Genomic DNA, 27,952 nt, shown 5'->3' on the forward strand with positions numbered 1-27,952 from the left:
GCAGTTCCCGGCGGCCCCGGCCGGGCGCGCTGCCGCCAGCATGGCGGGGGAGGCGGGCGGCGCCGCGCTGGGCCGAGCGGCCGACAAGCTCTTCTCGCTCAGCGGGCTCTTCGCCGTCCGCAAGCCCAAGGGACCCACCTCGGCCGCCGTGCTCAACCTGCTCAAGGAGCGGCTGCTGGCAGGTGAGCGGCGGCGGCCGGGCCGCCACACCCGGAGAGGTCGGGCCAGGCGTGCCCTGCCCGGCGCGGCTGTGGGCTGGGGTCAGGTGTGTGCGGTCCTTGGGGTGCGGCAGCTACAAGTCCCGGCAAACCATTTCACCGTCTTGCTCAGCGGTCAGAAAAGTGGCGCATAAGGGGGGTTTAGTGTCTCTTTAGGGGTATTTTGTTTGTTTTGATAGTAGTTCATAGCCATGGCATGGCCCACCTTGGAGAATGGAGCCATTCCTGGGTACGTGCTGGCTCGCTTCGCCAGGGGAGGTTCAGGGTGGACATTAGGAGGAATTTATTCACAGAAAGCCCGATCAGGCATTGGGATGGGTGGCGCAGGGAGGTGGTGGAGTTGTGTCCTTGGAGGCCTTTAAGGAAAGACTGTCCCGGTCAGATTCGGTGTTGGTCACACTGCACGGTGAGCTGTGAGCCCACTTTCGCCACTTGCTGCTTGTGGCAGGCACCTGTTGCCACCCGAGTTACAGCAGGACGTGAGACCTGAGACGGGATGGGGATGAGATTTGCCCCAGCAGGAAGCTCCAGTCCTGCAGTGCAGGGGATGCCAGGCTGCTTGGAGAGCTGGGGGCAGTCCCAGGGACAGCGTGTGCCCATCTGCCAGAGTGGGAGTCAGCAGCATCTCTGCAGCACTGCACTGCCAGGATGTTCTGATGCAGTCCCACTGCCTATTGCCATTAAAAAATATCACCAAAGGAGTGAAAGCCATAGTGTTTCAAAAAGTTTGAAAGTCCTGGACACAGTCCGCAGAAACTGCTCTTTCTGAGTACAGGGAAGTCTGTATGTCAAGATATTCATGAAAAAAAAAAAAAAAAAAAGAGGTCGTTGCCAAGGTGTGAGTGACTATGGCCTAGATTCTTTTTGTGATGGAAATGGGGGCTTGGTCACCTAGTCTGGGCTTTTGGGTGCTTGCTGATGAAATGGGAACGTACTTTCAGACTAGTGAATGCTTAGCCTGATTTTCTCTGTAGTGAACTGTAGAGTAGGCACACACCTTGCAGGGAATAATCAGGTTCCCAGAATGGAGAGATAAATAGATCTGGGTAAGGGAGCTTTAGATCATTTGTCATATTTATTACTAATTAGTAAGGGATATTGGACTCTGCAAAATTCCTGGAGTCATCAGCTGTGTAGGAAGTTTGTTGGTTGGGACAATGACAGCTTGAAAGCAGCAGTGAACAAGTTCAGTCCACTGCCATTTTCATAGGGCTGTGAATGTGCAAATAAATATGTCCCAATATAAGGCAGTAAATACATCAAGAATTGGTTCAGAATATGTAGCATAAAATTAGTGTATAACAGATGTTTTGGGAACTCTGCTGCTGGTGCTTCCATGCTTCACAGGTTTGCTACCAGTACATTCCAAAAATCAGTTTGTAACAGTATGTGAGACATCATTAGAATGTAAATGAAAATACCTTGCAAATTGTTTGAGGTTGGAGTAGATCTAAATTAATCATGGGTCTTCTACAGTATAGTAATTTCTATGCTGCTAATTAATAGTTTCAATATTTGATTTTTATCTCCTTTAGCAGTCTGGAAATATGTGCCATTTTTCTCCTACATTCTAAGGTTATTTTATAATGCTTCCTTTCAATTTCTATTTGCAGAAGCTGGTGTGCAAACAAACGGGAACAAAAGAAATCAGGTTTTGAAAATTGGACATGGAGGAACTCTGGACAGTGCAGCCACAGGAGTTCTGGGTAATGAAAAACATAATTGTAGTCATCAAAATACAATTTTGATGCCTGCATGAAGTCAGGTGAAGGAACAATTTGGGATACACATGGCAGGTTCTGGGGGAAGGACTGATTACTCTGGAAGAATTTTCTGTGCATATACTTCTACATGCATGTAACATGTTTCTTAACAGAAGGCTGTATTCTTCCTTCCTGCCTTCTCTCCTGTCTTCCAAATCCTGAAATAACTTCTGGGTTATTACATGTGGGAAAATACAAACTCTTGTGTAATGAATTGTAAAGTACCTGAGAAATGGATGGCTTTTTTAACTTAAGCTGGGGATTTATAGTCATCATAATCTGTTGAATTATTTTGTCTCAAAGTAATGCTATTCTGGGATTTTGAGGGAGCCTTTAGGGCTGCTAATACTTGCCAAAAGAAAGATGTATAATAACAATTCAGCTGCTGCTTTTCTTCCAGCTCAGCACAGAAAAAGCTATAGGTACCTGTCCTGTCTTGCTTCGTAAAAAAGTCTTAAAAGATATTTTGTCTTTTAATTTTGATAGCAACCCAGGTAGTGAATTTTTTTGTTTTGTTAAAGAACAGGATATGTCACTTGCTGGTGTTAAAACCTCCACTGTGATTATTCCCACATCATACTTTGTCACCAACGGTTTTATTGATAAGTAATGTGCAGACTACAGCTTGCTCAAATCACAACCTTGTAGCTCTCCTTGGCTTGCAGAAATAACAGCAATATGTTTTTGCTGTTGAAAATAAACAGGTACAACTCTGAGTATACACTGAAAGTAATTGCTCTGAGTTTTGATGAATGAGTTCTCTCAGGAAGAATTCAGCTTCAAGGGGAGGTTGGTTCCTATGAGTGTTGCTAGAGGCCTGTAGCTGGTAATTGTCACTTGTGAACATGGCAAAATGTGACATTCTTGGGTTAGAATGGAGCACTGCCTGGTTTGGTTTGAATTTCCTGTACTCTGTGGCCACTCACTAGAGAATTTAGTGTGCATTCCTGAAGCAGATGTTTTCCTTTTACACAGGTGTTCCCTTTGAGCATGCTGCTTCTCGTTGTGCGAAGTCAACAGCATTGATCCATAGGAAAAGCAAAACCACTCCTGCTTTTTTAATTGCTTCTTCAACTGTTCCGATACCCAGCAGTCTCCAAAGCCTCCTTCTACAGCATAACAAAAAGTATTTGGGCTTGATGTGCTTGGTATAGATAGAGAATCACATCACCTTAATTAGCTGTGGATGGATTGAAAAAAGGCATAGGATCTTTCATTTCACTGTCATACAAAACACACAGGGAAAAGTCAGTGGTAGCTGGATTGGAGGGGACAAAACTGGAGAGGAGTGGGAAAGGGAATGTGCCCAGATTTCTTGTGTGTTTCAGGTAAGGTAATGAGGAGAGAGGGAAGGACACAAGAGAAACGAGTTATTCAGAGTATGTGTGCTGATTTCGGGATGGAGTGGTGGAACAGAAAGCTTTCCTTCCTCATGGGCAGGAGCATGATAGAAGTGTTAAATTTTCTGAAACCTTTTGTGATCTATACTGCTGTCTCCCAGGTTTTATGTACTGCATGTCTATAACTTTTTTCCTGGGAATTAATTGATACAGAGTCCTGCTCAGTGTGCCAGGTGTACTGCCAGTAGCTGAGCAGTGCTCTTTATCAGAAACATACTTCTATATTTCTTCTCTTACTGACAGCAAATGTAGATGAGGAAGGGCCTTGGAGGCAGAGGTCAGCGATCTATGACATGTGAGAGAAAGGCAAGGTCACATCTTGCTGAATATCTTCTTTTGGTATTATTCTAGGGCTGTGGTTCTGGCTTACTGTTTCTTCCTGTATAGTAGGAATTTTATTTGGCTTATTTTTATATGGCAGTAATGAATTATGCTTCCACAGTAGAAGAAAACATGAAAAAGTATAAAAAAATAAAAATTCAGTTAAATCTGTTACATTCAATGTAGTCTCTCAAGTGGGGTTTATGTCACTGTTCAATAACAGTCTCCATACGCTGATGACTAATGGAGAAAATTGTTAGTATCTTGTTCACAAAAGAGTTCAGTGTCTCTTTAAAATTATTCTATTGAATCTCTTAACACTCTTCAGCAAATTTCAGCTCAGCTGTTGAAGTGTCAGTTATGTCATCATGTTGCAAGAAAAGTGCTTGGTTATAAAGTCTTATCTATGTGCTTATCTCCTTTTCTCAGCCTTCTTGCAGCTCTTTCCTATCTGGCAAATAACAGGAACAGGTTGAACTGAAGGTACATGAAAGCACAAGCACGAGGGCTTGTGTGACTAAAACCCCTCAGGAATAAGAGGAATAGTAACTAAGGAGCAATCTAACCAGTCTCAGAGCATAAAAATTGAGAAGCATTAGAACAGAAGAAAAAAAATTTATTTTTTTTTTCAGAGTTCATTTTCTGTTTGATGTTTTCAGTCCTGGCTCTTTGATAACATGAAGCTGATTTCCGGAAAGCTCCCTTAACTCCTCTAGTTTTATTAAATGAAATACATAAGCTGTTACACATTCCATGAGTTGTACACAAAACTAATTTCCTCCTAAAATTTTCTTTGGATTGCTGTATGTGGAAAAAATCAATAGCAAATCATTTTAAGGGAAAGTACCTTGTAAAAAGCTTTAAAGTAAAATATAAAATAGAGCTCTTTTTCTGTCTCATTCTTTTATGAGAAGCTGACTGCTGCTTTTTAGAATACTAGTGTTAAGATTGAAATAACAGTAATCTGTACATGCAAAGTAATAGGCAAAATGGGCCTTTTGATTATTTTACTTTCTTCCTGCAAATCTGATAAACAAATCCATTGTGCTGTCTTGGCTGTATTACTCTTGGTCACTATCAACCTTTAAAACTATTTGGTTACAGTGAAGGGTTCATTCATTATTGGTGAGCCATAGCTTTCATCAAACCAGAGGCAGTGTTGATTGCACTCTCCATTTCTTTGGTGATTAAAAGATAAATAAATGTAGGAGTTGAGTTATAGTATTTTAACATCAGATGAAGGTTATTATCTTTTGCTTTAGACTTCTTTTCAGTAGTTCCATGTTGTTTGGACATCAGAGATGCTTTCTCAAAAGTGTTGACTCTCTTCATATGCTAAGAGAGCATGAAAGGCTGAGTTTCTGACTAGCATAATATTTAGTATTGAATGGTGTTAAAAAAGGGAACTGCAGGGCTGTTTTGAAGTAGCATTTCTTCTTCTGTCTTTGCAGTTGTTGGTATTGGAAAAGGAACAAAAATGCTGGGAACTATGTTGGCAGGTTCCAAGGTAAGGAATGCTAAATGACTTGTATTAGTGGGGGTTTTGTTTGCTGGGTTTCTTTTTTCTGTCAGTGAAGAGCTGAACCAGCATACAAATATGTCAGCCATGCTGCATATTTAGTTCAGATGTGTATTTCAGCTCTTTTTTGCAGCTAGTCAGAAATGTGCTACTCAGACTTTAATGTCCAGACTGGTTATTTAAAAAACTTTGTTTGTCTCAGTTTTCTGTGAACTGTTAATAAATACCAAATTACCATTTTACAGGAAAATTTCTATACTATTTAGTGTACTAAAAGAAGAAAAAGTAATGAAGATGTCACTGAAACTGATGTTTTGGGGATGTAGTTGTGGATGACAATTCAATTTTTGGTAATTTTCCTTATGTGTAGATAACTTCATTGATATTTAGCTTGAAATAACAGATGGTCTTTGTTGCTCTTCTGTCTTCTTAAATACCATGAGACCTTAAGAGGTGCTTTTTGGAATTTAGAGTGTTTTGGATTGCATTGCTGCTGCTGTAGAGGGATACTCTACAAATACATCAGTAGATGCATGTGAGAAGCCAAAGGTAGCAAAAGCCCCATGGCTGCATGAGAGAATCCAGACCAGAGCCTTGACAGATAGAAATTTTGTTCATTGCTGGTTTTGATTTTACTGTGTTAATTTTACTGTGGTGACTCCCCCCCAGACTGTGTTACATACACAAAAAAATACAAGTACTCCTAAGAGTAATGTCCCAGTGTTGCTTCCTTCTTCACAAGTCAGATCCTGTGGGTTTAGCCATTATTTTTACATGAGAAGTTTAGATAAGAATGACAGATGTAGAAATCAGTTCCAAATTTCATCTTGAATGCAGGAAAAGTCAAAAATGCATTATATTCTGCCATTTATCCCATTCTCTTCTAGTCTGAACACTTAAAATCTTTTACAGCTGCTGAACTGATAGCTTAAAGGTAGAATTTGATTGACAATCTTCAGTTAAACTCAGAGGCAAGTAACTGGACAGAAGAGAAACTGACCAGGATAAAAGAGCACAGCTGTAGAGTCTGATCCAAAACCCATACTAGGCAGTGCCAGTCTCTGCATTGGCTCTAATGGGTTTGCATTTGGTTTATGACTGCATTTCAGAGGCATCTGCGTTTTGAAACATGCAGTAAACAGCTGGATTTACAGTGGAAATGTAAGCAGTTACCACATGACACATCCTTTGAAAGAACTTTTAAAGTTCAAAGAACTCATAGATTTACTTCAGCTAAATTAAGTCATCACAGCTAAATGTGTAAATTGTTGATTTAAAAACACGTAAAGCAATTGAATTAGCTCTTAAGCTGAGGTTCACAGTGGAGACAGCTGTGATGGATGAAGTACCTTCAGCCTTTTTGGCAGAAGAGGGTGTGCTCAGGTTCCTTGACGACTTCACTGTGAAATCCTGTAGCCAGTAACAGGGTTATCCAGCCAAACCTTGTTCCCTGCTGGCTCACAGGGGCTTAGAGCTGCTCCTGAGGGGTGAGGCAGTGAGAATGTGCAGCGGGGACAGCCTGGTGAGCCAGCCCAGGCAGATCCATCCCTGGCCTTACGTGGCTGTGGGCACTTGGTTCAGTGAGGCAAAGATACATCTTTACAGAGCTCAGCAGCTCCTCCACCACAGCTGTTCCTGTGTTCTCCTGCAGAGGAGAATGTGAGGTACCTGACATGCGTGCCCAGTATGGAATCTGCAGCATTCATTTGGAGCCTTTCCTGTCTCTGCCTTCCTACTTTCTATTTGTACTTCAATAAATTAGGCATGCAATAATTTGTGAGGCTGAAGGAAGTTGAAGGATCTCTCACAGGTGCCTGCCTGTTGGGATTTTGACCACACTGACAACAGCATGTCATTATCTATCAAGAGATAAATTCATGTCTAAATAGGTTTGAGTGTCTTTTTGCTTTCCATGCCATGTGTTTGAAATTTATACTCTTATTTAATTTTTTTTCGCTATTTTGGGTGCTAAAGTGTTTGTTGAAATGTGATGTTTTTCTTTCATTCCTTTTGTTATTATAAAGATTCAGAGGAGCTGTCTGACCCTCCCTGGCCAGGATTTACTGTTTGATTCTAGGAATGCATCTTGTGAAAAAAACAGTTCAGTCTATCATTGCTGGCAGCAGAGCTATGTGGAGTGGCCAAAATGTGTGGTAGTGCAGTAAACTCCATATGGTGACTCTGCCCAGGAATTGGACTGGCTCTGACTTTTTCTCAGACGTTGTATGAAACTTTCCTGACTCTGTATGGCAGCTCTAAGCTTTATCCCTTGGTGTGCAACTCACAAAAGTTTTGCAGGGAGTGTTAATCTTGACGAGTAAACCTAGTTCTTCATTGGTTTGACCTCCTTAGGAATTAGCTCAAGACAAACAGAAATGTGCAGCCAAGGGCAATACCTGCTTATTGTTCCAGATTTCTCAGTGAATGCTTAATATTTGTCCAGAAATAGAAATATGTTAAAGCTGGCTTCACTTTTGTTTGTTTGCTTTTTGTTGTTTCAAATGTTCCAAGTGAGAGGGAGAAGCTGAATGCTCTTGGATCTGGAATTTAAATACTGAGCATTTAATAAGTGTTACACAGGAGAACCACTTTTTTTTTCTTGTTCTGGGACTTGCACTTGGTCTTGTTTGGACTTTCTGCACCTCAGGATTTTTAAAGTTTTTTTTTTTTTAAATGTTGGCAAAATTAAGAGAGTAAAAAGAGAAAATATTCCATTCTTCACCAGTAAAATTAACATGATGGGGGTAGACCAATATTTATGATGGTAAATTGTTTCTGAACAATTCAGGCTTAGGTATGACTTGTCTGTCTCAAACACAGTGTAGAACTGTGTTTTTCTGGGAAGGAAATGGTTTAGAAAACGGTAGCACAGTTTCCAAAGTGGTTGTCCCATTTGTCCCAAAACTTCTCATCTAGGAGAATGTGCTGTTACATAGAAGCAATGAGGGAAATGATCATGTGCTAATCAGAGAACAAAAAAATGAAGAGCACTAAGCAATGGAATTCTTCATTAATCTGATACTTTACATTGGGAGGAGATGTTTCCTAACACATACAGCTTTTATGGATAACTGAAACTTTCATATTTCAGTTCTATGCTTAATTTGCTTATTTTTCAGTGACATAGCACCTGGGTTCAGCCTAAGAGAATTTTAGTCCTGCTAGTGTGAATGAAGAACTTCACCATCCATCAAGCTGTCCTTGCAATCACTGCCGCTCCATGAGTGGAAAGCTTAGGGTATATTGGTTTTATATGAGGATGCAACTTCTTGTCATGGTCCACATACAAAATACCTCCCCAAGTGCTCAGTGTGAAGGAAAGTCCCTGAGTACTTTGCACTGGTGGCAGAAGCTTGGGCAATGACTGGTTGAAATAGAAAATTTAATCTCAAAAGTTGCGGGTTCTTCAGAATGAAGCTATCAAAAAAAAAACCCAGACCTCTGGGTAGAGTAAAACCCAAACTCCAAGTGTTCTCAAGCCTAGAAAAGGAAAAAGAGGTTATGGGCAGAATGAAGATACATCCATGACCCGATATGTGACAACTTTCATTTCATAAAATAGTTAAAATTTGTGTTCTTATGAATCCTGGATAGAAAATGAGTGCTAGGTCAGTGATTAGGTTTTAAGTCATGCCAGTCACACTTGTATGGCGTGAGAAAGGGCTTGTCTGAGCAGGAATTGGTTCAAATCACCTAGTGGAACTTCTGAGACATGTAAATTACTTTTTTGCAGTGTGATTCTGGGATTAGAGTTTGTGTATTGCAGAACTGTTTCTCTGGAGGGGTGGCAGAACAAAGTGTTCATAAACAAGATTATTTCTTTAACTCCTGTGATTATCTTACTGTCCTGAAAAATAAGTTTTTATTTATATCCCTTCTCAAACTTTAAGCTTTCTCCATGAATTAATTTTTTTTTAATTAGGTCCTTTGCTTCCTTCTTTTGGCAGTGAGTTCAATGAATTAATAACGCATTAGAAAGCACATCCAGTGGTTCTATAAGGAGCAAAACTAATGAAGCCTTTACTTGTGACTTTGTTTGTTTACAGCTCGTTAGACACCAAAGCCTCATGTGGACTTTTTTGGTATCCAGTAATTCAGGGGGGCTCCCTCTGGACCCTTCGTAGTAGAAGCTGCAATAGATTTATTTCCTCTATCTGTCTGTTTTCAGGAGGCTTGTAAGAACACGGCATCTCTGAGACCTCTATTCTTCTGCCAACATTTGTGTGTTTGCACATTGACATGCACACCATGGTGGTGTAAGTGCTATTTCTTTAGAAATTCTAATTTTCATTTTAAATAGCCTCACTGTGCTGGTTTGTTGCTTTTTCTTTTCAGTGTATTTCAGTGTTTGTGCTCCAGTTCATTTTTGAGTTGCAAGTGCAAGAAAATTGAATTGACTTTCCTTTCAAAGGATCCTCTTGGTGGTGTGTGCACTTACTTTAAGTCTTAAAAATTTCTCTAGGGTATCACCAGCTGAGCTCTGTGCTTCGTTGTGCTTTCTTTTGGAGTTGGTGAAACCAGACTCTCTTATTCATACAGTGCATAGGGATGTGTTCTGTTTCCTTTTTCAGATTCTGATATTTTTAACATTGTCTTGGAAGGGCAGGATTTTTGGGCAGTGGTAATATTTTTATTAGACTAATTGTTATGGTAAAGAAAACTAGGTGTTTGGATATGCAAGCCCACTCTCAGATCTAAAATAGAAGCCATGGATTTTAAAAGTAAGCATATTTCAGATTTGTTTAAAGCTTAGTGGAATAGGTATCTTTCAGACCACTTCTGAAATAAAAAGTAGGTAATGTTTGTGAGTGTGGTATACAAACAATTCTGTGTGGGCAAGCAGTTATATAGATAATACCCCAAGAGTGCTCCACAAAGATACCTGCTTTAATAAAATACATTAGGAAAACTGTTTTATCTCCTGAGTGGGGCACCAAGGATTTGTTCACAATGGATCAGCCAAGTTCCCAGGCACAAGGCAAGGAGGACTATAACTGCTTGCTTGATGAATCTTCAGATCCCACCTTGCTTGTGTTTATCTGCTTTTGCTTTCAAATTGTAGTATTTGTCTTTGAGGAATCCAGGTTGAAGTGGTTTGTTTGCTCTTTACCCTTTTCTCTCAGAAATTTTTCATCTGCAGCACCTTGTCATTTTTCACTCTGTGATTTATGCCACAGGTTTACCTTCTCACACCTCTTTGTTCATGGTATCCCATCCAGAATAACCAAGGATCTGACAGAATTTCTTTTTGTAGTGAGATGGGAGAGGTATCAAAGTGCAGAATGTGACCTGCTTATTTTAAAAAAATGGATTGTAGCTACACAAAATGTCACTGCTTTGCCTCTGTTCAAGCCAAAAGAAATTATTGTTTCCTTACAAGGGAGGTGGAAGAGAGAAGAGGATGATAGGGTTATCTCCTAGGAGAAGGGGAGAGCCTGGTATGTTGTGACACAGGGAGGGGTTAATGTGAGATAACATCATAGTGTGCCTGAAATCCAATATCTCTATTGAGTCCATGGGTTTTTTGAACCCAGTGGAGTTATGAATTTTAGTTCCCATGCTTGTTTTGAAAGATGTTTTATGGGTTTTCCTTAAGGAACAGGACTGGCAGATTGGAGGTGGAGTGATTGGTTTATGAGAAGTGTTAACCCATAGACAGATGGATGTGTTTCAGCCCTTTTACACTGGCTAGGTGAATTCTTCCTGACATGTACTGGTGGTTTAATTTCACCCATTTAGTTACCATTTTGAGGAAATATATTACATTCCTGAAATACAGGTATAGGACAGAGAAGTCTTGACATTTCTGTTCTATGGTATTTGTTATGTTATTGTGCAAACATTCCAGGAATACTTCCTTTTATGTTTGCACAATACAGTGCAAAGATATCTGTTAATAAAACTTACCCTACTTAATGTCTATACTCTTTAACACCAAATCTAGGTTTGGCTAAAATAGTTCGGTGGGGTTTTTTTAACCACTGCTGACACCTGAGAAGGTTTCTGCAGAACCAAAACTTTGTATTGTAACTCCATGAGCTCTCTACAGCAGAGGAGATTGGTTCAGAGACCCATTGTGTGTGCAAACTTGGCACTGGTTTCTGTCCTGTGTGTTATTTTACCTTATTGGCAGTGAATTTCTTGTTCCCCTGATGCCTCCATATATTAACTGGAGATCAGTGTCAGTTTGTGAAATCACGTTGAAGACAATGTGATTGTCTTTCTTATTTTGTCAAAAGGAAAATACTTACATAAAAGGAAGGCTGGGAAAATGCATGAATGAAGTTGGTTTTGATGTGTTTTGAGAATGTGTAGAAGGTGTTAGCAAAACTTGAAGTGGTGTTTGTACAAAACGAGTTGCGCTGAGAGAATGCTGAACCAGCACAGTGGGGGATGCAGGAATTGGGAAGGGCTAAAATGTTAGAGGGCTGAAACAGCCTTACACACTGTCAACATCTTTAATTACCCATTCCTGCAAAACATGTGATACATTTTTAACCTGCTTTTTTTGGTAACAAATCATAGCAGAAGAGGCTGATTTTAATCATAATTTCTTCCCTGACCAATATCCCTGAAACAAAGTTGTAGAAGAAGAAGCTGTTGAACAGTGTAGTTACATCCTGTACTGCAGTGATACTATTAGTAAGCTGGCTCAAGATGCTGTGTAGTGCTCAAGTCTCTTTTATGCTCACCCCAGAGGCCTAATCTATTAATAGCTCAGCTTCATGCTCTATTAATATTCACACTCTTTTTTAAACTGTTGAAAATGTTGTAGAGAAGAGACTGCACCTATTGTGCTGCTCTTTCCTCCCCAAATGCTGAATATTTTAAGAGCATATTCTGGTGTGATTTTTCTGTTCTTCCATTCATGAGGTCAGTGGTACTTTCTTCCATCTTGACCTTTCTATAATTGTGCATATATGGCTGTGCTTCATGTGCAGTTCTTGCTTGGATTCATTAATAAAATTGAGACTGCAACATGGCAAGACTTTTTTCTCGTTCTTTATAAAAATAACAGAAAATAAAAAGGATGGTAACCAATTTAGATTAGCCATTCTACACTGTTTTCCCTAGTATTCATTTATAGTTATTTGGAGATGCTCTTAGCACTGCCTTTTAGAATTTGCTGCATCTTGGCCTTAGCAATGCTTTTGAATTCAGCCAAAGGCTTTCATACGTTCAGTTTGATCTGTGATATTGTATGTAGCTATAAAGTCTTACCCTTCTGGAAGGACTGTCTTCTATTTCTGGACAGAGAATTATATATTTCCTTGAAATTCTGTTTCCCAGATAGAATTTGGAGGTCATCTTTCTTTATCTGTTTTATCTGTGATATGACTACTAGAGGACAGAATGATGGAACAGGTATTAAAGCTGAGGATGACATTTAAGAGCTGACCTGAGACATTTTGATGAGTGAGGGAGGTTTCCACAGGGAGCAGTTGCCAGAAAGGTTTGCATAAAGAAACTGTGGGTTTAAAGCAGCCACCTTTGCACATTAACCTGCATCCCCTCTTGGATGCTGTGAGCCTGCACTGTGTTTGTAGGTGATGTGTGGCCTGGTGCTATCTCAGGTGATGCAGTGTTCCTCTTTCTGTTGGCATTGTTCTCCCCCCTCCCTCCTTTCCTGTGCTCCCTCTGACTCCAAAATTTAAATTTGATGCAGTTTTTAGCTAACACCTTAAAGCTTCTCTGAGTTACAGGCGAAGTATCTTCTGTTGTGTTCCTGTTAGAGGGGGTTCCAGTCCTTCCTTCACATGAAAAATCTAGCCATCCCATAATGTTTGGACTCTTTAAAATAAGCTGACATAAGAGATCAGAAAATCCTGTTAGTCCACAAAGTAAAGATCAGATAGTTCTTCAGCAGTGACAGTACAATTACAGCATCTAGCAGTAAATGCAATTTAGTGCAGGCTTAGCACAAAGTCAGCTTTTTCTTTTAGGAGAAAAAAAAGAATGGTAGAGAAGTTGTGAATGTTTATGTATATCAGAAGGTCATGTTTGGTGTTTGATAATTTTGAATTTGCTCTATTGTAAAACATGAAACTCCTCCCTCATCCTGCAGTCTTTATTTTGCCCTCCGTGCAACCTGCTTTTAAGAGATTAGGGCTCTGTGCTTTTAATATATTGGAATCTGCTTAGTGAGAGTGCTTTGTTTTGGAAAATAATTGAAACTATGGCAACCCTTGGGGTTTTTTCCAGCTTATTTGTCTACCTCATGGACTTCTCCGTTTTGGTGGATGATTAGCATACTGGAAACTACTGGTAGCTGCTAATGTTATACAAACAACAAAATAAGTTCTGTAAATATTAAATTCAGAACTGGTTATTTGTGCTTTAGAAATCATTGAACACAAGCTGAATATCATTACAAAGCTGGGAGTTTAAGGCCTCTTCACTATCTCTGTGGCCTAAGTCTACAAGTCTGTGAGTGCAGAGCAAATGGTTTTGGCACAGGAGCACTAATTCTGATCAGTGCTTGCCTGCTGTATGCTCCCCCTGATTTCCATCAGGTTCTCTAGAGCACTTGTTTTATGTTTGTTTATGTTCAAACTTGTTAGCCACATGCAGACATCACTTTACATAAACTGAATTTCTGTTTCTCTTTAATATGACTTCCCTTTTCCAGCTTTCAGTCTCTTGCACAGGGGATTGTAGCCTTAATTTATTTATTTTCCTTTTACACTTCTGTGTTCTGTTGCTGCTGTGATGAGAAAATGGGTCATCCTTGGATGAACTCTTGTGAACTGCCTCTTCCAGAGAGCTTGCTTGCCTGGGAAATTCTTGTAGTGGGAGCCATCTTAAAATCTTCCTGACAGCTACTGGTGACCTTGTTTCGTAATTACTTGTGTTTCTGTCTAGCTCTTTTAAAGTGTTGCTTCTCCATGTATGAAAAAGCTTTTAAAACATGCTATAATTTAAGATTTCAAGTCTCTGGCTTCTTTCCAAATAAAACCTTGATGTCTCAACAGTTAAAACTGAGAAGCTGTGTTGCCTGGTCTGTCTGGCATTTGCACTGATAAGTGGGGCAGACATGCCTGGCAGTCAGCCCAGGGGCTTCAGCCTCCCAGAGCCCCCCCGGGTGGGGTTGTGCAGCTGAAAGCTCTGCTGGCTGTGCAGCCCCTCAAGTGGGAGGGGATTCTTCCTCCTTCTCCTCCTCTTCTCCCTTTCCCAGTTAAATATGTATGCTGATAAAGTCTTGCCTTCACTCTCTCTCTTTTTATGGATATTCTTTCTCATTCTGTGTTAGTCTAAGGACTTCCCTGAAACTGGGTATGAAAATAAAAAAAACAAATTATAGCTGCTCTCTTATTAAAAATATTGAAAACATATGGTTTATTATTTGTGAGAATGTTGACTGTGCCCTGTGGTTGTGACACTAAAACAAAATTTCCTCTTCCCAAGACCTGTGAGATTTATTAGTTTTGTAATTTGTTTCTTACAGATTCTTGTAATCCTATTTTTTATCCAGTGCTGGCTTTTTATGGTGTGTTTCTTTCTTGTCATGGGTATGGTGCACAACCACCCAAGCATTTCATTGTGTGTCTGGTCTTTTTGGGGTTGCATCCAGCACATCCCCCAGTCTGTGCTACAGAGTTTGTGCATTATCATTGAAGAAGGGCAGTGGTTTGTCTCTGTAAAGTATCTTCTTAAGGCTGTCTTCTCACTGCTGTGAATGGTGGGGCTGTCAAGAGCTTCTGCTCACTTCACTGCCTTTTGTTTCACTTGCCATAATGGTTTTCTTTTTTTCAAGGAAATGGTTTTTTGACTAGCTGAGAGACAGCCATTCCCTATTGCAGGATAGTTTTGGAAAGGTCTGTTTGTCCTCAGGGTACTGTTGCACGGTTGTGAGGCTCTGCTTTGGGACCCATTCTGTGTTGGAATTAATGCACGATGCTGCAGCACTTGCAAGTCATGACTGGGAACGCTGGATCTCAGCTTTTAATGTGCTGCACTTGCATGTTGTGCAATCCCATAGGGAAGTTGAGGTGCTGCTTTTAATCTTTGAATTATTTGGGTCCTGATCTCTTGAGATGAGTAGAGGACAAGGATGTAGGTAGGGGCTGTTGAGTGGCAGGGTGTTCTCTGAGGAGCTGCAATGTAGGGACACTTTCTGTCACAGTCTGCTCTTGTCAGGCTTTGCCACTGCCTGCAACACCTACTACCTTGCTTTTTTTATTTCGGGTTGAGTGGGTTGAAGGCAGAGTGTTGTGAGCAGTTGCTGTCTGTGTTTCTGCAGTGATTTGTAATTCGGGAGTACAGAGAGAATGCCCCTAGATGTATTTCATAAAACTGGAAGAAATAAATGGTTGCCAACACAGGTGAGAAAAGGTCACTGAACAGTTATTAAATGACTCAGAATCTATTGGGTGCTTCTGGGGGCAGTGTGAGTGAGAGTCTAAAGAGTGTTAATGCTGAATTTTGACACAAATAATTCTGGACTCTCATAATATCTTCTGCAACCTCCAGGTTCTGCACTCTACCAAAGGGGAAGATGTAAACCTTATCCAGTGGCAAGCAAGAATTATGATATATAATTGTAGATAGCCAAGGGCACTCCAGAGACTGATCATAAACCAACAGTAATTCTTAATTTCCTGACCTGTTATAGCCTTCTTTGTGGATTATTGCATTGCTAGCTTGAGTATTTTGTGACCCTTTAAAGGCTCCTGTAAGGAATGGGGATTTGTGACTGATGTTTAAGGATGTTCTTTTTACTAACTGTTCGCAGTTTTACTCCCCTTTTGCTCTTTTTGCAGAAATCAAAGGGGAAGTACTGAGATCTGGACTGTATTGTTCATGCAGTTTGTGTTTATATATTAACAGATGAGACATTTTCTCTCTATTGCTGGCAGGTCAAATACAACATGTTATTGTAAGAGACAGCCTAAAGCAAGATAACCAAAAGCAGAATTAAAGGAAAGGAAGTAATTTAAATTAGAGTAGTATGAGTATTTTGATTTGGAAACATCAGAAGACAGAGTGTGAGTTTTCAAATTTTCAGATTTAAAATTTTACTGAACTGCTAAGATTATTCATCATGCTTAGGATAATGATGATCTGCTCTAGGATAGGTGCTAAATAGTGTCTTTCTGGCAATGCTATTAAATGCTCAGAACCAGATCATTAAATATCCCAGAAAGCAGTCAGTTTTATGGTCCTAACAGCTAATATAGTAGTAAAAGATAATAGACCTTAAAGTTTATTTAAATATTTGTTGTGGAGCAGCATTCATCCATTCTTTCTTACGTTTCTTTTTTCATGTATTCCAGAAGTGTGTAAACTTGAAGGATTTTATTTTAAAATGCCTAATTTTGCAGAGTTATCAGACATTTGCAATATTTCAGAAAAATGTAGCCCTAATGTGATGGTGTGGTTGAACCTGGCTGGCAGCTAAAACACCACACAGCTGTTTGCTCACTCCGTGGAGTGGGATGGGGACAGAATCAGAAAAAAAGGAATACTTGTGGGTTGTGATAAAGGCAGTTTAATAAGTGTAATGGGAACATCTGTGTTACCAACACTGTTTTCGGCATAAATCCAAAGCACAGTCTCATACCAGCTACTATGAAGAAAATTCTCTGTATTCCCAGCCCAACCCAGCACATGAAGTAAGCAAAGAATACAGTTATTTTTATGTTAAAGTCTACTCTCTGCTGCCTTTTGTCTGACTATTTCTGCTGCTTCCATCTTGCAGCAGTTGCTTGAAGAAATACATCGAAGTGGCAGATTGTCACATGGAACAAAATCAAGGCATGTCTTACTAGCCCAGTGGTGTGGGTGTGATTTATATGCCTACACTGTTATTACTTGAGCTTGTTTGTACTTTGTAAGTACATGAAGCAGGATGCATTGCATCTCAGAGTAAAATGTTAGTGCTTATGCCTGTTTGGATGTTTTCCAGAGGAGTTTGGTCAGCCAGCTTCTAAAAAATACACCTTCAGATTTGTGTTAGTTCAGCTGTAAGTTCACTGGAACCTTACTGGGAAATAGTGGAACACACTTTGATTTTTCTCCCCCACACTCTCTGGACTTACCATAGGGAGGCTGAGGGGAATGGAATGGGATAGGCAGTGGGTCAGACCATCCATGTAATACCTTATCCCTGAACTTGACTCAGACTCACATTACAGAGTGAGCTTTGGTGTGTTGACAGCCTTGTGACAAGGCATGGAGCAGCTGGTTCAGAGAAGGCTCTGTCAGCTTCAGCAGGTTGTGCGGTATGCTCAGAGCATGGCAGTTCTTTGGGTGAAAACATGGTAAAGGAGGGCATCAGGTGAAATGCAGCAAGGACAGGAGCTGCTGTCCTGGGGTCAGGTTGATTCCTTCGTACAAACTACTGACATACACACTGAAGAATTTTTTAGAGCAGAACCCTGAAAAACCCTGAAACAAATATTCAGAGAACTCACTATGAACAGAGATGTTACTCAATGACCTTGAACTGCTTGTGCTGGTCACAAGGTCCTTACCACATCCCAGGAGTTCAAAACTGCAGCTTCAGGCTATTGCATATCCCTGCATTTCATGGCAGAACCATTGTAATGCTTTGTCTTGGCAGTGGGTGTTTTGCTTTCACAAGTGAAGGTCTTTGTGTCTTTTTTTTTTTTTTTTTTTTTTTTTAATGTGCAAAGGAACAGAAAAATTGTCTGTGAAAGGTACTCCTCTGTGCCTTGCTTCAACTGTGACATATGACACCCCACAGAGACTTTGATGTTACTACCCTATTATTTTCTTTATGGTATTGATGTATTTATAGTCAAAATTAGATTCCATGTTGCTTTTTCCTTGGGTTTCTAAAACCAAAATCACAGGCACATGTAATACAGGATTTACATTTTGTTTGATTCTGTGTCTTTTTATTTTGACTTTTGCTTACCCAAAGTTGCTGGACTGACCGCTCGGGCAGTATTATTCCTGTTCTGATTTAAAGTAATTGGCAGTTGCAGTCTTTATCTTAAAAAAATAAGAAAAAAGAAAATAAAAACCTAAGCAACAACCTCAAAGACCTGACTCACTAATCTCTCTTATTCCTTCCCAGAAGTACACTGCCATTGGAATGCTGGGCAAGGCTACTGATACATTAGATGCTACAGGAAAAGTAACTGAAGAGAAACCTTATGGTAAGCATTTATGTATCTGCACATTTGATGTAATTTGAAGGCTTAAGTGGTCTCTGTCATAGGAGAGCGGAAGAGATGTTTGGGACTCTGAATTAAGTTTAAATGTGAAATTAAACTAAGATTATTTCATCTTCAACTTCACTGCTCATATAATTCAAACCAGCTTCATGCAGTTATGTCCAGTGCAAGTGTTCATTTCTGCTGGAAAAAAACAAACCAGGCATCAGATTAGGAGGGAGGAAATAGAATTGGGCAGGACTGTGTCATTTTAAATCTTTGACAGGCTGACAAATGACATGCTGTGTCCAGTAACATTTTCCTCTCTCAGAATATAGTCCCAGGAGTCCTCTCTTAGTAAAACTCTATAAGGCCAGTGGAGGAATAAAGTATTTGGATCTTTCCTCTAGGACACCACTTCACCTACAGACTGCTTAATATTTAATGAGGATAGCATAAACTACATTCTACATATGGCTATCTTCCAGATCTTGGTCTTGCTTGCATCTTTAATAAATGAAATTTTCTGACTGACAGAGCACAGTACAAGGGTTTAAAGCTTCAGAACTCATCCTGGCTGTGTCTTTGCTGGGCATCTTAGAAACAATATAGTAACACAGAAATTGTGTTTGTTATTAGTTCTTTCACAACCTTGGGGGAAAAGAAAATTAAAAATAATAGGTAACCGGTTGCTTAGCAACTCTACAGGTCTGACATTCTTTGTACCTGGTAATAGATACATGAAGTAAATAATGTTTTTTTAATGGCGTGATGAAAAAGCCTGGATTTCACTCCCAATCTCCTTTCTTTTGCAGTTTTCCTTTTCTCATGAGGCAGGCAAGCATGAGTTTCTTTTCCGCATTCTAAATAGTGTTATTTACTAGGCGATGTTATCCAGAGATGTTGGATCATTTATTTATGCTTCAGGATCAAGTTCTGAGTCTCTAAGCTTCTGGAGGCCTGAGGATCCACATGGTGTTAGAGTTGCCAATACTTCATGATGGTTGAATGAAGTGATGATTCACTTTCTTGGTATTTATCTGTACCTTTCAAAGTGGAATTTTGTGGTCATACTGCACTAAGAAGTTTTCAGAGATGCTAGATCACATATGAGCTGATTCAAATTATACTATTTCAAATAAATGCAACTTCCATGGTCAGTTAATTAAAAAAAAATTAAAATCCATTATTTGAAACACTAGTTTTGCTTTTTTCATTTTGTATTCTTTACTGCAGACAGGATTTAGAGTGTTGTTTTTGTATGTCTTTCTCTCCCTGGCAGCTCCTGCTACAGCAGTTCCACCTCTGCACCACCTCTATTACAGTGGTTTACCTTTCTGTTAGACTCTGTGTTTGGGGAGCTGATTTGGCTTTAAAATACCTCCTTTTTTTGAGTTGCTTGTCATTTTAAACTGAGATCAGTTGCATGATCCAGTTCATCACATGGGCTCTTGACGAGCAGCATTGGCTTTGCTGGGGCAGTGCAGTTTGGGGGGGGCCTTTCCTTTTGCCAAAAGTGATGGCTGAAAGAAATGCTCATGACATCGGTCTCAGTTGCTTTCCATGTTGCTGCAAATCAGTCAGATGTGATTTCTTCAGAAAGAAAAGAGCACAGATATTCCTTTTTTTGCTCTCCATGGTACCAGCATGTTTTGTATTTCTCATCTTTTCCAGTGTCTTCTCCAAAACAGCTTGGTTTTCTTCTTCTTTCCATATTCTATTTGGCCCACCATCCCTAATTTCTGACCTTAATAGGTACTCCAAGAAAAGGCAAAGCAGATGTTTGAGTTCAATTTCAGTATTCTTTTGACATTTACAAGGATCCTTTGTGAAGCAGAACAAGGTAATATAAATCCTGTAGTACCAGCATCATCCAGGATTGGGCCTTAGTGCAGAGAAAGGGCACTAAACCAGTTTGCAAGATGTGTAAAACTCTTCTTAAGTGACTTCATTGGAGCATAAGAAGAAAGTGCCTGCAGAAAGTTGCCAGCTGTATTAACTCTAACAAAGTGTTACATTTTAGTCCTCAAAGTGTCCCTAGACAGCATCTTAGGAAGCAAACTGTACAGTTAGTTACAGTGTCAGGATGCACTGAAGAGAGCTCCTTGCTTTTAAGTCCCTCAGAACTTCTCAAAGCTTTTTTTTCTTACCATACAATGAGTTTGCATTTCCACATGAAATTAAATTATGGTTTCATACTGCTGCTAGGCTGTCAGATGCTGACTTTGGAAGCAAGTAGCATTTAGTATTCCTCTGATGCTTTTTTGAGCACATTAATGTTAGTAGCCCTTTTTTAATATTTGTAACTGTGTATTCTGAAACCCACTTCCTTCCAGCTGCCTACAGGCTATATCCAGACATGGAGAACAAAATTAATGAGGCATTTCTCAGGTCTCTGATGATTATGCTGAAATATATGTTTAATAGAGCTGCCTGAATAATTTGGAAAGTGTAGTCCTTTCAGGATTCTGCGTGTCTGTTTTGAAATAATTTGTGCTGCGTCAGACTGAATTGAGGTCATTTGCTGAACTTGTGGTACACTGTCATGGATAATTCCTGTGTTTGGAGTAGTTTGTTAACAAGCGCAGGGCAGAGTCGCCTTTCAATGGAGGCTTTTTGAGGTTGTGGCACAACTGGCACCTTTTGGTTTGGTAACTTTATTTTCCTTCCTTTGTAGCAGGAAAATCAGTCAGCAGTTAACAGTGCTCAAAAGCACACCAGATCTTAGCAAATACTTCTGTAAATATTTACTGTGATAACACACAACACAGCTCTGGTTTGTTAATGGCTTAATGCATCAGTCTTCACATGGGGATTTTTTGCACCTGAGACAGAGGTTTACTGTATCATGAGTGACTTCCTCAGAGGTCACATGTAACATCTCAGTCAAGAGAATATGAGGTCAGAGCCAGGTGTCTCATTAAATACCCTGGTCTCAAATGCAGTTCATGGAGTGAAGATTGGAAGGAGAGTTCCAAGGAGCACATGTGCTTAGGTCTTAAATACTGAATTTTAACCTGAAGCAGCCTGGGGTTCACAAGAAGGCTGGCAGGATCACTGTCATGGAGCCGGGTCATGCTGACTTTCCAGCCATTGTTGTGATATGTTGCTAAATAGAAATAAGATTGAAATAACTGTGTAAGAAACTCCTCAGAAGATTCAGAGCTACTGTACAATTGAGTTTGTTGTTCCTAGCCTGTATTCTGATGTAAATTAGTCTCTCTCAGCATCTCGGAGTTTTGTGCCTTGCAACCTTGCTGTTAATGACACATCTTGGGACAGCTGCTTGGGCCTAGGGAGAGTATCTACTCTTGAGGCTGCAAAGATTGTTTTATAGAAGTGAGGAACCACAGGATCATCTCCCAGAGCTGCTGCGAAAAGAAATCTCATCTTTTTTACTTACAGTATGAACTACATCTGGCTTTTATGGTTTGCAAGTAAAGGTCTGTTTCAAAATACAGCAAAGGCACAATAAATAAATTTGATTGGTTTGTGTTCTAGAATGCTGTTGATTTAGCAGGCATGACACTAATTAAATATAACTTATGAGAAACAGGGCTAGTCAAACCCTAGACAGTAGAAATGCACTGAAGTGCATTGTGATTACAGATCTTATGTTTGCATTCTCTAAACAAATTAGGGATGAATGTCATCTCTGTTGAATAGAGCTTCAGAAGACCAGTGCAATCAGCTGCTTAGCTTATAGCCTTCAATAAAAGTGGGACAGATTTCTATGTGTACTCTTAAAAGAAAGTACATTGCCTAAACCAGCTGTCTTTCTTTTACAGAATTTTGTTAGTAAAATTGCCTTACTTAATATATAACTATACCCCAGAGTACATTTGCAGGTTAGTTGTTTGACAGGGAAATTTTGATGTGTTGTTTCAGGTAAAGTCTTTTTCTACACCAGTGGTTTTGTTCTCTAATAATCTGTTTTATTTTTCCCTGCAGTTAGGTTCTCTTAGAGAGAAGTTCCCAGGGTTTTGAGCATTTTATTCTTTTTTTGTGCTTTTTTAAAAAAAATATGAACATTCCAAATGTTGTAGCTTTTATATGGTTTCCAAGAAAGATGAATTTGCAGCCTCAAAAGAGGGGAATTACAAAAGAAAACATTAAGGAGGATTTCTGCCCTTCTGAAAGTATCCAGATTGTCCTGATCACCTTGGACAGTTTGTTCCACTTTGTGGTAATTCACATTCCTGCTTACAATCTGGTTTTTATCTCTTTGCTTTGGTGTTTTTCACCCCATCTAAATTCAGAAGAGAGAGAACTCGTATCTGCTTGCAGAATGTGATTGATGCCATTAGTGCCATGTGAATAATCAATACTAACATACTGTTTTCTTTCCACAGACCAAGTAACAAAAGGAGATCTTGAAAATGTTCTGCGAAAGTTCACAGGGGACATCATGCAAGTTCCCCCACTGTAAGTTCTATGATATTCAGACACTCTTGACAGTTGTGTTCAGCTGTCAGGACTTGCCAACAGAAGTCAGTTCTCAGAAGTATTAAGACACATTTTGACAAGAGGATAGAGGCCAGGCAGTCAGGAGTTTAACATTTACAAGTGCAGGTCATGCCCATTTGAAGATCCAGCACAAATGGTGACCTGGAGTCTGTGGGTGTTTTGGGTAAAGTAAAAAAAGTCTTGAACAGCTTTGCAGGACTTGTCTTACATCTTCCAATCTTACTGACATTTCTGTGGAAGTGCCTTAAATGACTTTGAATTATTTTTTTGAAAACTTAGAGTATGAATGAGTGAATAATGACTGAGCTTCTGTAGCTTAGCAAATTTCTTCTGGTCAGGTGAGCCATAGTAGCTGGCAGTGTGCATGACTTAGCTTGTGACAGATGGCTTTTATGGTGATTTAAGCTAACCTGCTTTCCTCTGCATTTGCCATGTGTCACTTACTGTGGTTCCAGTGTGAGCCCTGTAAGGTCAGTAATGCCCCACGTGTTCTGCTCCATGTGACATGTTTCAAATTCCCCTCTAATACTGTGAGCAAGATCCTTTTGGATTTTTCTGGGGTCATCTTTCTGTCGTGACCAGAGTTGGAGCTTTGGTTCCATGTAATCAGTGAAATCAGTTTCTGTGGTTCTGTAGTGGTTCACTAAACATCCTAGAACATGGCAGCTGCTGTTGGGGAAAGCCCCTGGTGTGGGACAAGGAAAGGTGCAATGTAGAATTACAGGAGTTGCCTGAGTGGCTTCCAGTGCTCAGCTCAACATAACACTGAAACAGAGGATGCCCTGCTGACTTGTGAGACACGGGATGTTAGAGGCAGCTGCAGGTGTTGTAACCCTTCTAGAAACCCTTTTATTTCATAAACTGCAAAGTGAGTGATAAAATGCTTTGAAATCGGTACAGCAAGAGAGAAATACAGGGCCATCTCTTGTTTTCTGGTTTATGTAGCTACTGGTAAATGGGATGATTCTGTGTCCAAGTGCTTTCAGCAGCACTTGCAGGGTTTTTGTGGGGTTTTGTGAATACTTTGAGAGTAGTAAAATGTGTGCTACCCTAGTACAGTATTACCAGGATCCGGAGAATGGGAAGCCTGTTCTGTTACAGCCGTATGACACACATTTTCATGCTCTGTCTGATAGCTATTCTGCTTTGAAGAAGGATGGAGAAAGGCTTTCAACTCTGATGAAGAGAGGGGAAGCAGTGGAAGCAAAGCCTGCTCGGCCAGTGAGAGTGTACAGCCTTTCTCTCCAGCAGTTCCAGCCACCACTGTTCACGCTGGGTAAAGGTCAAAGATTATTACATAGAGCAATGCTCCCAGCTTGTTAATGTTTATTTACACTCAGAATGGGACTAAGAGAGTGAAATGGGTTTCATTTCACTCAGCTACTTACTTTGGATTGAGCCCATGTGCAAAGACTTTCACTTTGTATTAAAAGCACCGTATTTTGGTTTTAAGTTAAGCTGATTATATCTAATCTCTCAGTGAGGGAAAATTCTGAGAGTGGTCAGGGGATTATTTGCATCTGTCCATGATTTTGCAACCTCCAGCTCATTCCTCTCTCAGGTCTGCTTACTTCACTTTACCAGTCTTTCACACAGATGCCCAGAGCTGCTGGCATCACTTCCAGGACCAGTTTCAGCTACTGTCAGACCCCTTTTTCTTGTTGAGGAGGCAGGATCTTATCCTTCCATCTTGTCATTCATCAAGAAACTTGGGTAGTACATTAAGAGGCATATTAATAAATAAACCAAAAGAGACTCTTGTAAATGTTTAATGGTACTGTAAGGTTAAGATGGTGCTTTACATTGATCTGTCTGCCCAGTTCATCCCCAGTCCTGTGATGGACCAGATGTTTTATGATGAGCAGGTACGAGTGACAGAACTCAGTGCTGTGTGACTTCAGCCCTTACTTTATGGTTGGGTGACAAGTAGCTGATCACTGGCAGAGGGGGAAGGGAAGGGCTGAGAGAGCAGGAAAAGTTAAAGACGAATTTTAAAATTTTAATGGAGCTGCCTGTCTGCAGTACCTGAAAAGCATTGATAGTCAGTTTAGGCTATACTTGAAATAACTTGCTTTCATCATTAGAAATATGAATCAACCTGAAATGCTAAAAATGAATAGGACTGAATCATTTCTTAACATACCATAGCAGGTACTTAAATTCTGGTGAGTTAGTACAGTTGCCATTTTATTTGCTTTCCCTCCTATCTAGCTTAGCAATTTCACCCTCACATATGTTACAGGATGAATAATTGATGTTGTGTCCTATAAATATTTTATCACTGGGTTGTTTTCTTAGTGCATTTTTACATTTATGTGGGAGCTTGGCTTCTAGGTAAAGTAAGATTTCACATGGCACTGGCAATTTACCATGTCACTTTTAACATTCCAGATGTTGAATGTGGTGGTGGCTTTTATGTCAGGAGCCTGGTCAATGACATTGGCAAAGGTAGGCATGAAAAAAACCTATGACAATGTAAGGAACAGTGTGTGCTTATGAAAAAATGTTGTCATTCTGTATGTCTCAAGTAACTAGACCTGTATGTTATTTTGCAGAAATGTAGTGCTATCACTTGTTTTTATATACTCAGGTAATTTCCTTAGGGGCATGGGGGAATGATGGCTAAATAATTGCCAGAGGACCTTGGGGGCCAGGTGATAAAAATGGAGCAAGCAGCAGCACTGAGCAAGATAATGCAAGGCAAGGGGGGGACTTTTCTTGCTTCTCTTTCTTGTGTTAAAGCTAACTCAGATTAAGGATGAGAAGAAATACTGTCTTTTTAAACATTATTCATCACATTTTGAAAACAGATTGCACAGAGCATTACCATGCACATAATAAACCCGATATGCTGGAAAGATTTCCATGCTGGTGATGATTTTTCGAGTGTTTTCTTTCTCCTTTGCCTGAACTGTGAATAGGTTTGCTTTCCCATAGGATTATTTGTCTTGTGCTCTGTATCTATCAAACTGCATGATGGAGAATAGATAATCCATTTCAAAATTATTTTTTTTTTTAAATGATACATTTGCAGGAAGGCAAGTAAAGTGGGATAACCCTAAGAATTTCAATGTTGGTATTTGTGCTTAGGCAAGTCCAAGTTTCTGTTACTGCCTTCTGAGCATACTGGCTTATGTTTAGCCCTTTAATGACAAACCAAGATAAAGTCTGTCCATGCCTGGCTTCTTTTCAAAGATTGAATATGAAATAAAATCCTTCCTGCATCACAAAGGAGGGGAGGGAATATTTTAGTGGACCCATGTGCTTACAAGTCAGTGCTTGTTGCTGTTATGTTTTGTAGCATCTTGATATGTAATTATATCTTGCTGGTATTTATTTAACATGGGAGAGCATTTGTATATATTTTTTTACTTTTCCTTATCTTAGTTTCTGTTATCCTGATAGGCAGCACAGGATAAAAATATTAAAAATACTTCTTGAAGGCCTCAATGTGTGGAAAAATAGTTCATGGTCACTTGAGAATTTAGAACGTTCTGCTTACATCTTATTATGACATTATTTCCTCACTTTTCATTCTGATCTAAATCTGGGAAATTCTTGACAGCTTTCTGTCAGATTCTGAACTTTTTACTACACTGGACAGCTCTTGAAATCAAAGGCCTTCCTTGGGTGAAATTCAGGAAGATATAAACAAGTGATAAATCTTCATGACCTCTCTTGTCAAACAAAGCAGAATAATGTAAAAAGCTACATACAAAAATATATTTTAAGTGGGCTGGAAGTGGTTACATTTTTAAATTTTTTTCCGTGCACTTTGTCCAATCCCTGTTTTGTCCTTTGCTGCAGAGCTCTCCACCTGTGCCACAGTGCAGGAGCTGACCCGCACCAAGCAGGGGCCGTTCACGCTGGAGGAACACGCCCTGCAGGAAGACAAGTGGACAATTGATGAAATTGCTCGGTCCTTGGAGCAGTGCACAGCCCTGCTCCTGGGAGAACCAGCTCGGAAAAAATTGAAGACAGAGCATCCTGGTGAAACTGCTGTGATCTGTGGGGATAAGTTGGGTCAAGGAAAAAGACTGAATGATTGAGATGTTTTAAGATTGGATTGGGATTGTCTCGCCTTCTGTGTAAATCTACAAGTCTCTGCTGGGAAGGTGACAAACTGGAACACAAGAGAAATGATTCTTTTGTTTCCTGGGGTTAGAATGTGCACTGAAAATATCCAGAGATAACTGTTTCTTGATTGTTTATTTTCCTTCTTGCACACTGTAACTGATGCCAAATTTTTATAGGCTTTAAAAGATCTTTCAGGGTGCAAAATGGCTGCTGTTGCGAATTCATTAATAAAAAATTGTATGCAATAATGTCTGGTAAATGTGCTCCAAAAAAATATAATTTTTTCTTTGCAGCTGGTAGTCAAATCTGGAAGTACCATGGTGACAACTCTATCATAGCTTAAAGGACACAAGAATGTGGTGTGCTTTCTTGAAATCCATTTCAGAATATATCCATTTTACTATAGTTTTTCCTATGCAGATTGTTCTCCAGTCAGATGTTCCTAGAATGCGGTATATGAAGGTGCTAATGTTTTAAGTTAAGTCTGAAATATCAGCCTAAGGGAATATTTTTAAGTATAAACAATCCCTGAAGATGACTGGTTTGTGCCTGCATCTTACAAAAAGGTGTTACATGGCTTGGTGGTTCCAAACTTACTTTCAGTCAGAGAAGTTAAGTAAATATCCTGAAGTTTCTCATTGCAGTATACCCTTCCAGACATTTATAGGATTTCTTTTTGTTTTCTGTACAATAAGAAACTGAATTCTGTGCAAAATTAATGGAAGTTTTGTTTAGAAGGACAGACCTCATTTTATTCAGTAAACAGTTTTCTTCCTTTGTATATTCTTATAAAGAACTTAAAGGAAATGTTGAGAACAGCACAAGCAAATTGAAATGTTAGAGCACTATAGCAGCAGCATATTTAAAGTACAATATGGATGAAGTAATTAATACAAGAAATTATGATTTCAAGGATGGGAGAAAAGCTTGTGTCCAGTGAGGTAAAAGCAGGAGATTTTTGTTTCTTTTTGGGGTGGGTCTTCTGGTACTTAGAGTAGAAACGGAGAAGAAAGATTATTTCCTAAACAAATCAAATAAACCAGAAAATTTCATTTTCCAGTGTACT

General features: G+C 39.7%; 1 protein-coding gene across 1 annotated transcript; it reads left to right on the top strand.

Annotated features, from left to right (window-relative positions):
* TRUB1 (TruB pseudouridine synthase family member 1) lies at positions 1 to 27,944 on the top strand. Its single transcript, XM_058841803.1, has 8 exons — positions 1 to 182; positions 1,832 to 1,924; positions 5,154 to 5,209; positions 18,264 to 18,345; positions 22,695 to 22,767; positions 23,946 to 24,085; positions 25,201 to 25,257; positions 26,617 to 27,944. The coding sequence occupies exons 1-8, from the start codon at positions 41 to 43 to the stop codon at positions 26,856 to 26,858; spliced, it is 885 nt and encodes a 294-aa protein (XP_058697786.1). The 5' UTR covers positions 1 to 40; the 3' UTR covers positions 26,859 to 27,944.
* Positions 27,945 to 27,952: the final 8 nt, after the last annotated feature.

Source organism: Poecile atricapillus, chromosome 6, assembly GCF_030490865.1.
Source record: "Poecile atricapillus isolate bPoeAtr1 chromosome 6, bPoeAtr1.hap1, whole genome shotgun sequence".
Taxonomy (NCBI): Eukaryota; Metazoa; Chordata; class Aves; order Passeriformes; family Paridae; genus Poecile; species Poecile atricapillus.

Excerpts from the sequence above, each read along its gene's own strand:
- TRUB1 (XM_058841803.1), top strand. The coding sequence starts at position 41 with ATGGCGGGGGAGGCGGGCGGCGCCGCGCTGGGCCGAGCGGCCGACAAG. Across the intron at positions 5,210-18,263 it reads CTATGTTGGCAGGTTCCAAG|AAGTACACTGCCATTGGAAT; the intron begins GTAAGGAATGCT and ends ATTCCTTCCCAG. Across the intron at positions 18,346-22,694 it reads AACTGAAGAGAAACCTTATG|ACCAAGTAACAAAAGGAGAT; the intron begins GTAAGCATTTAT and ends TTCTTTCCACAG.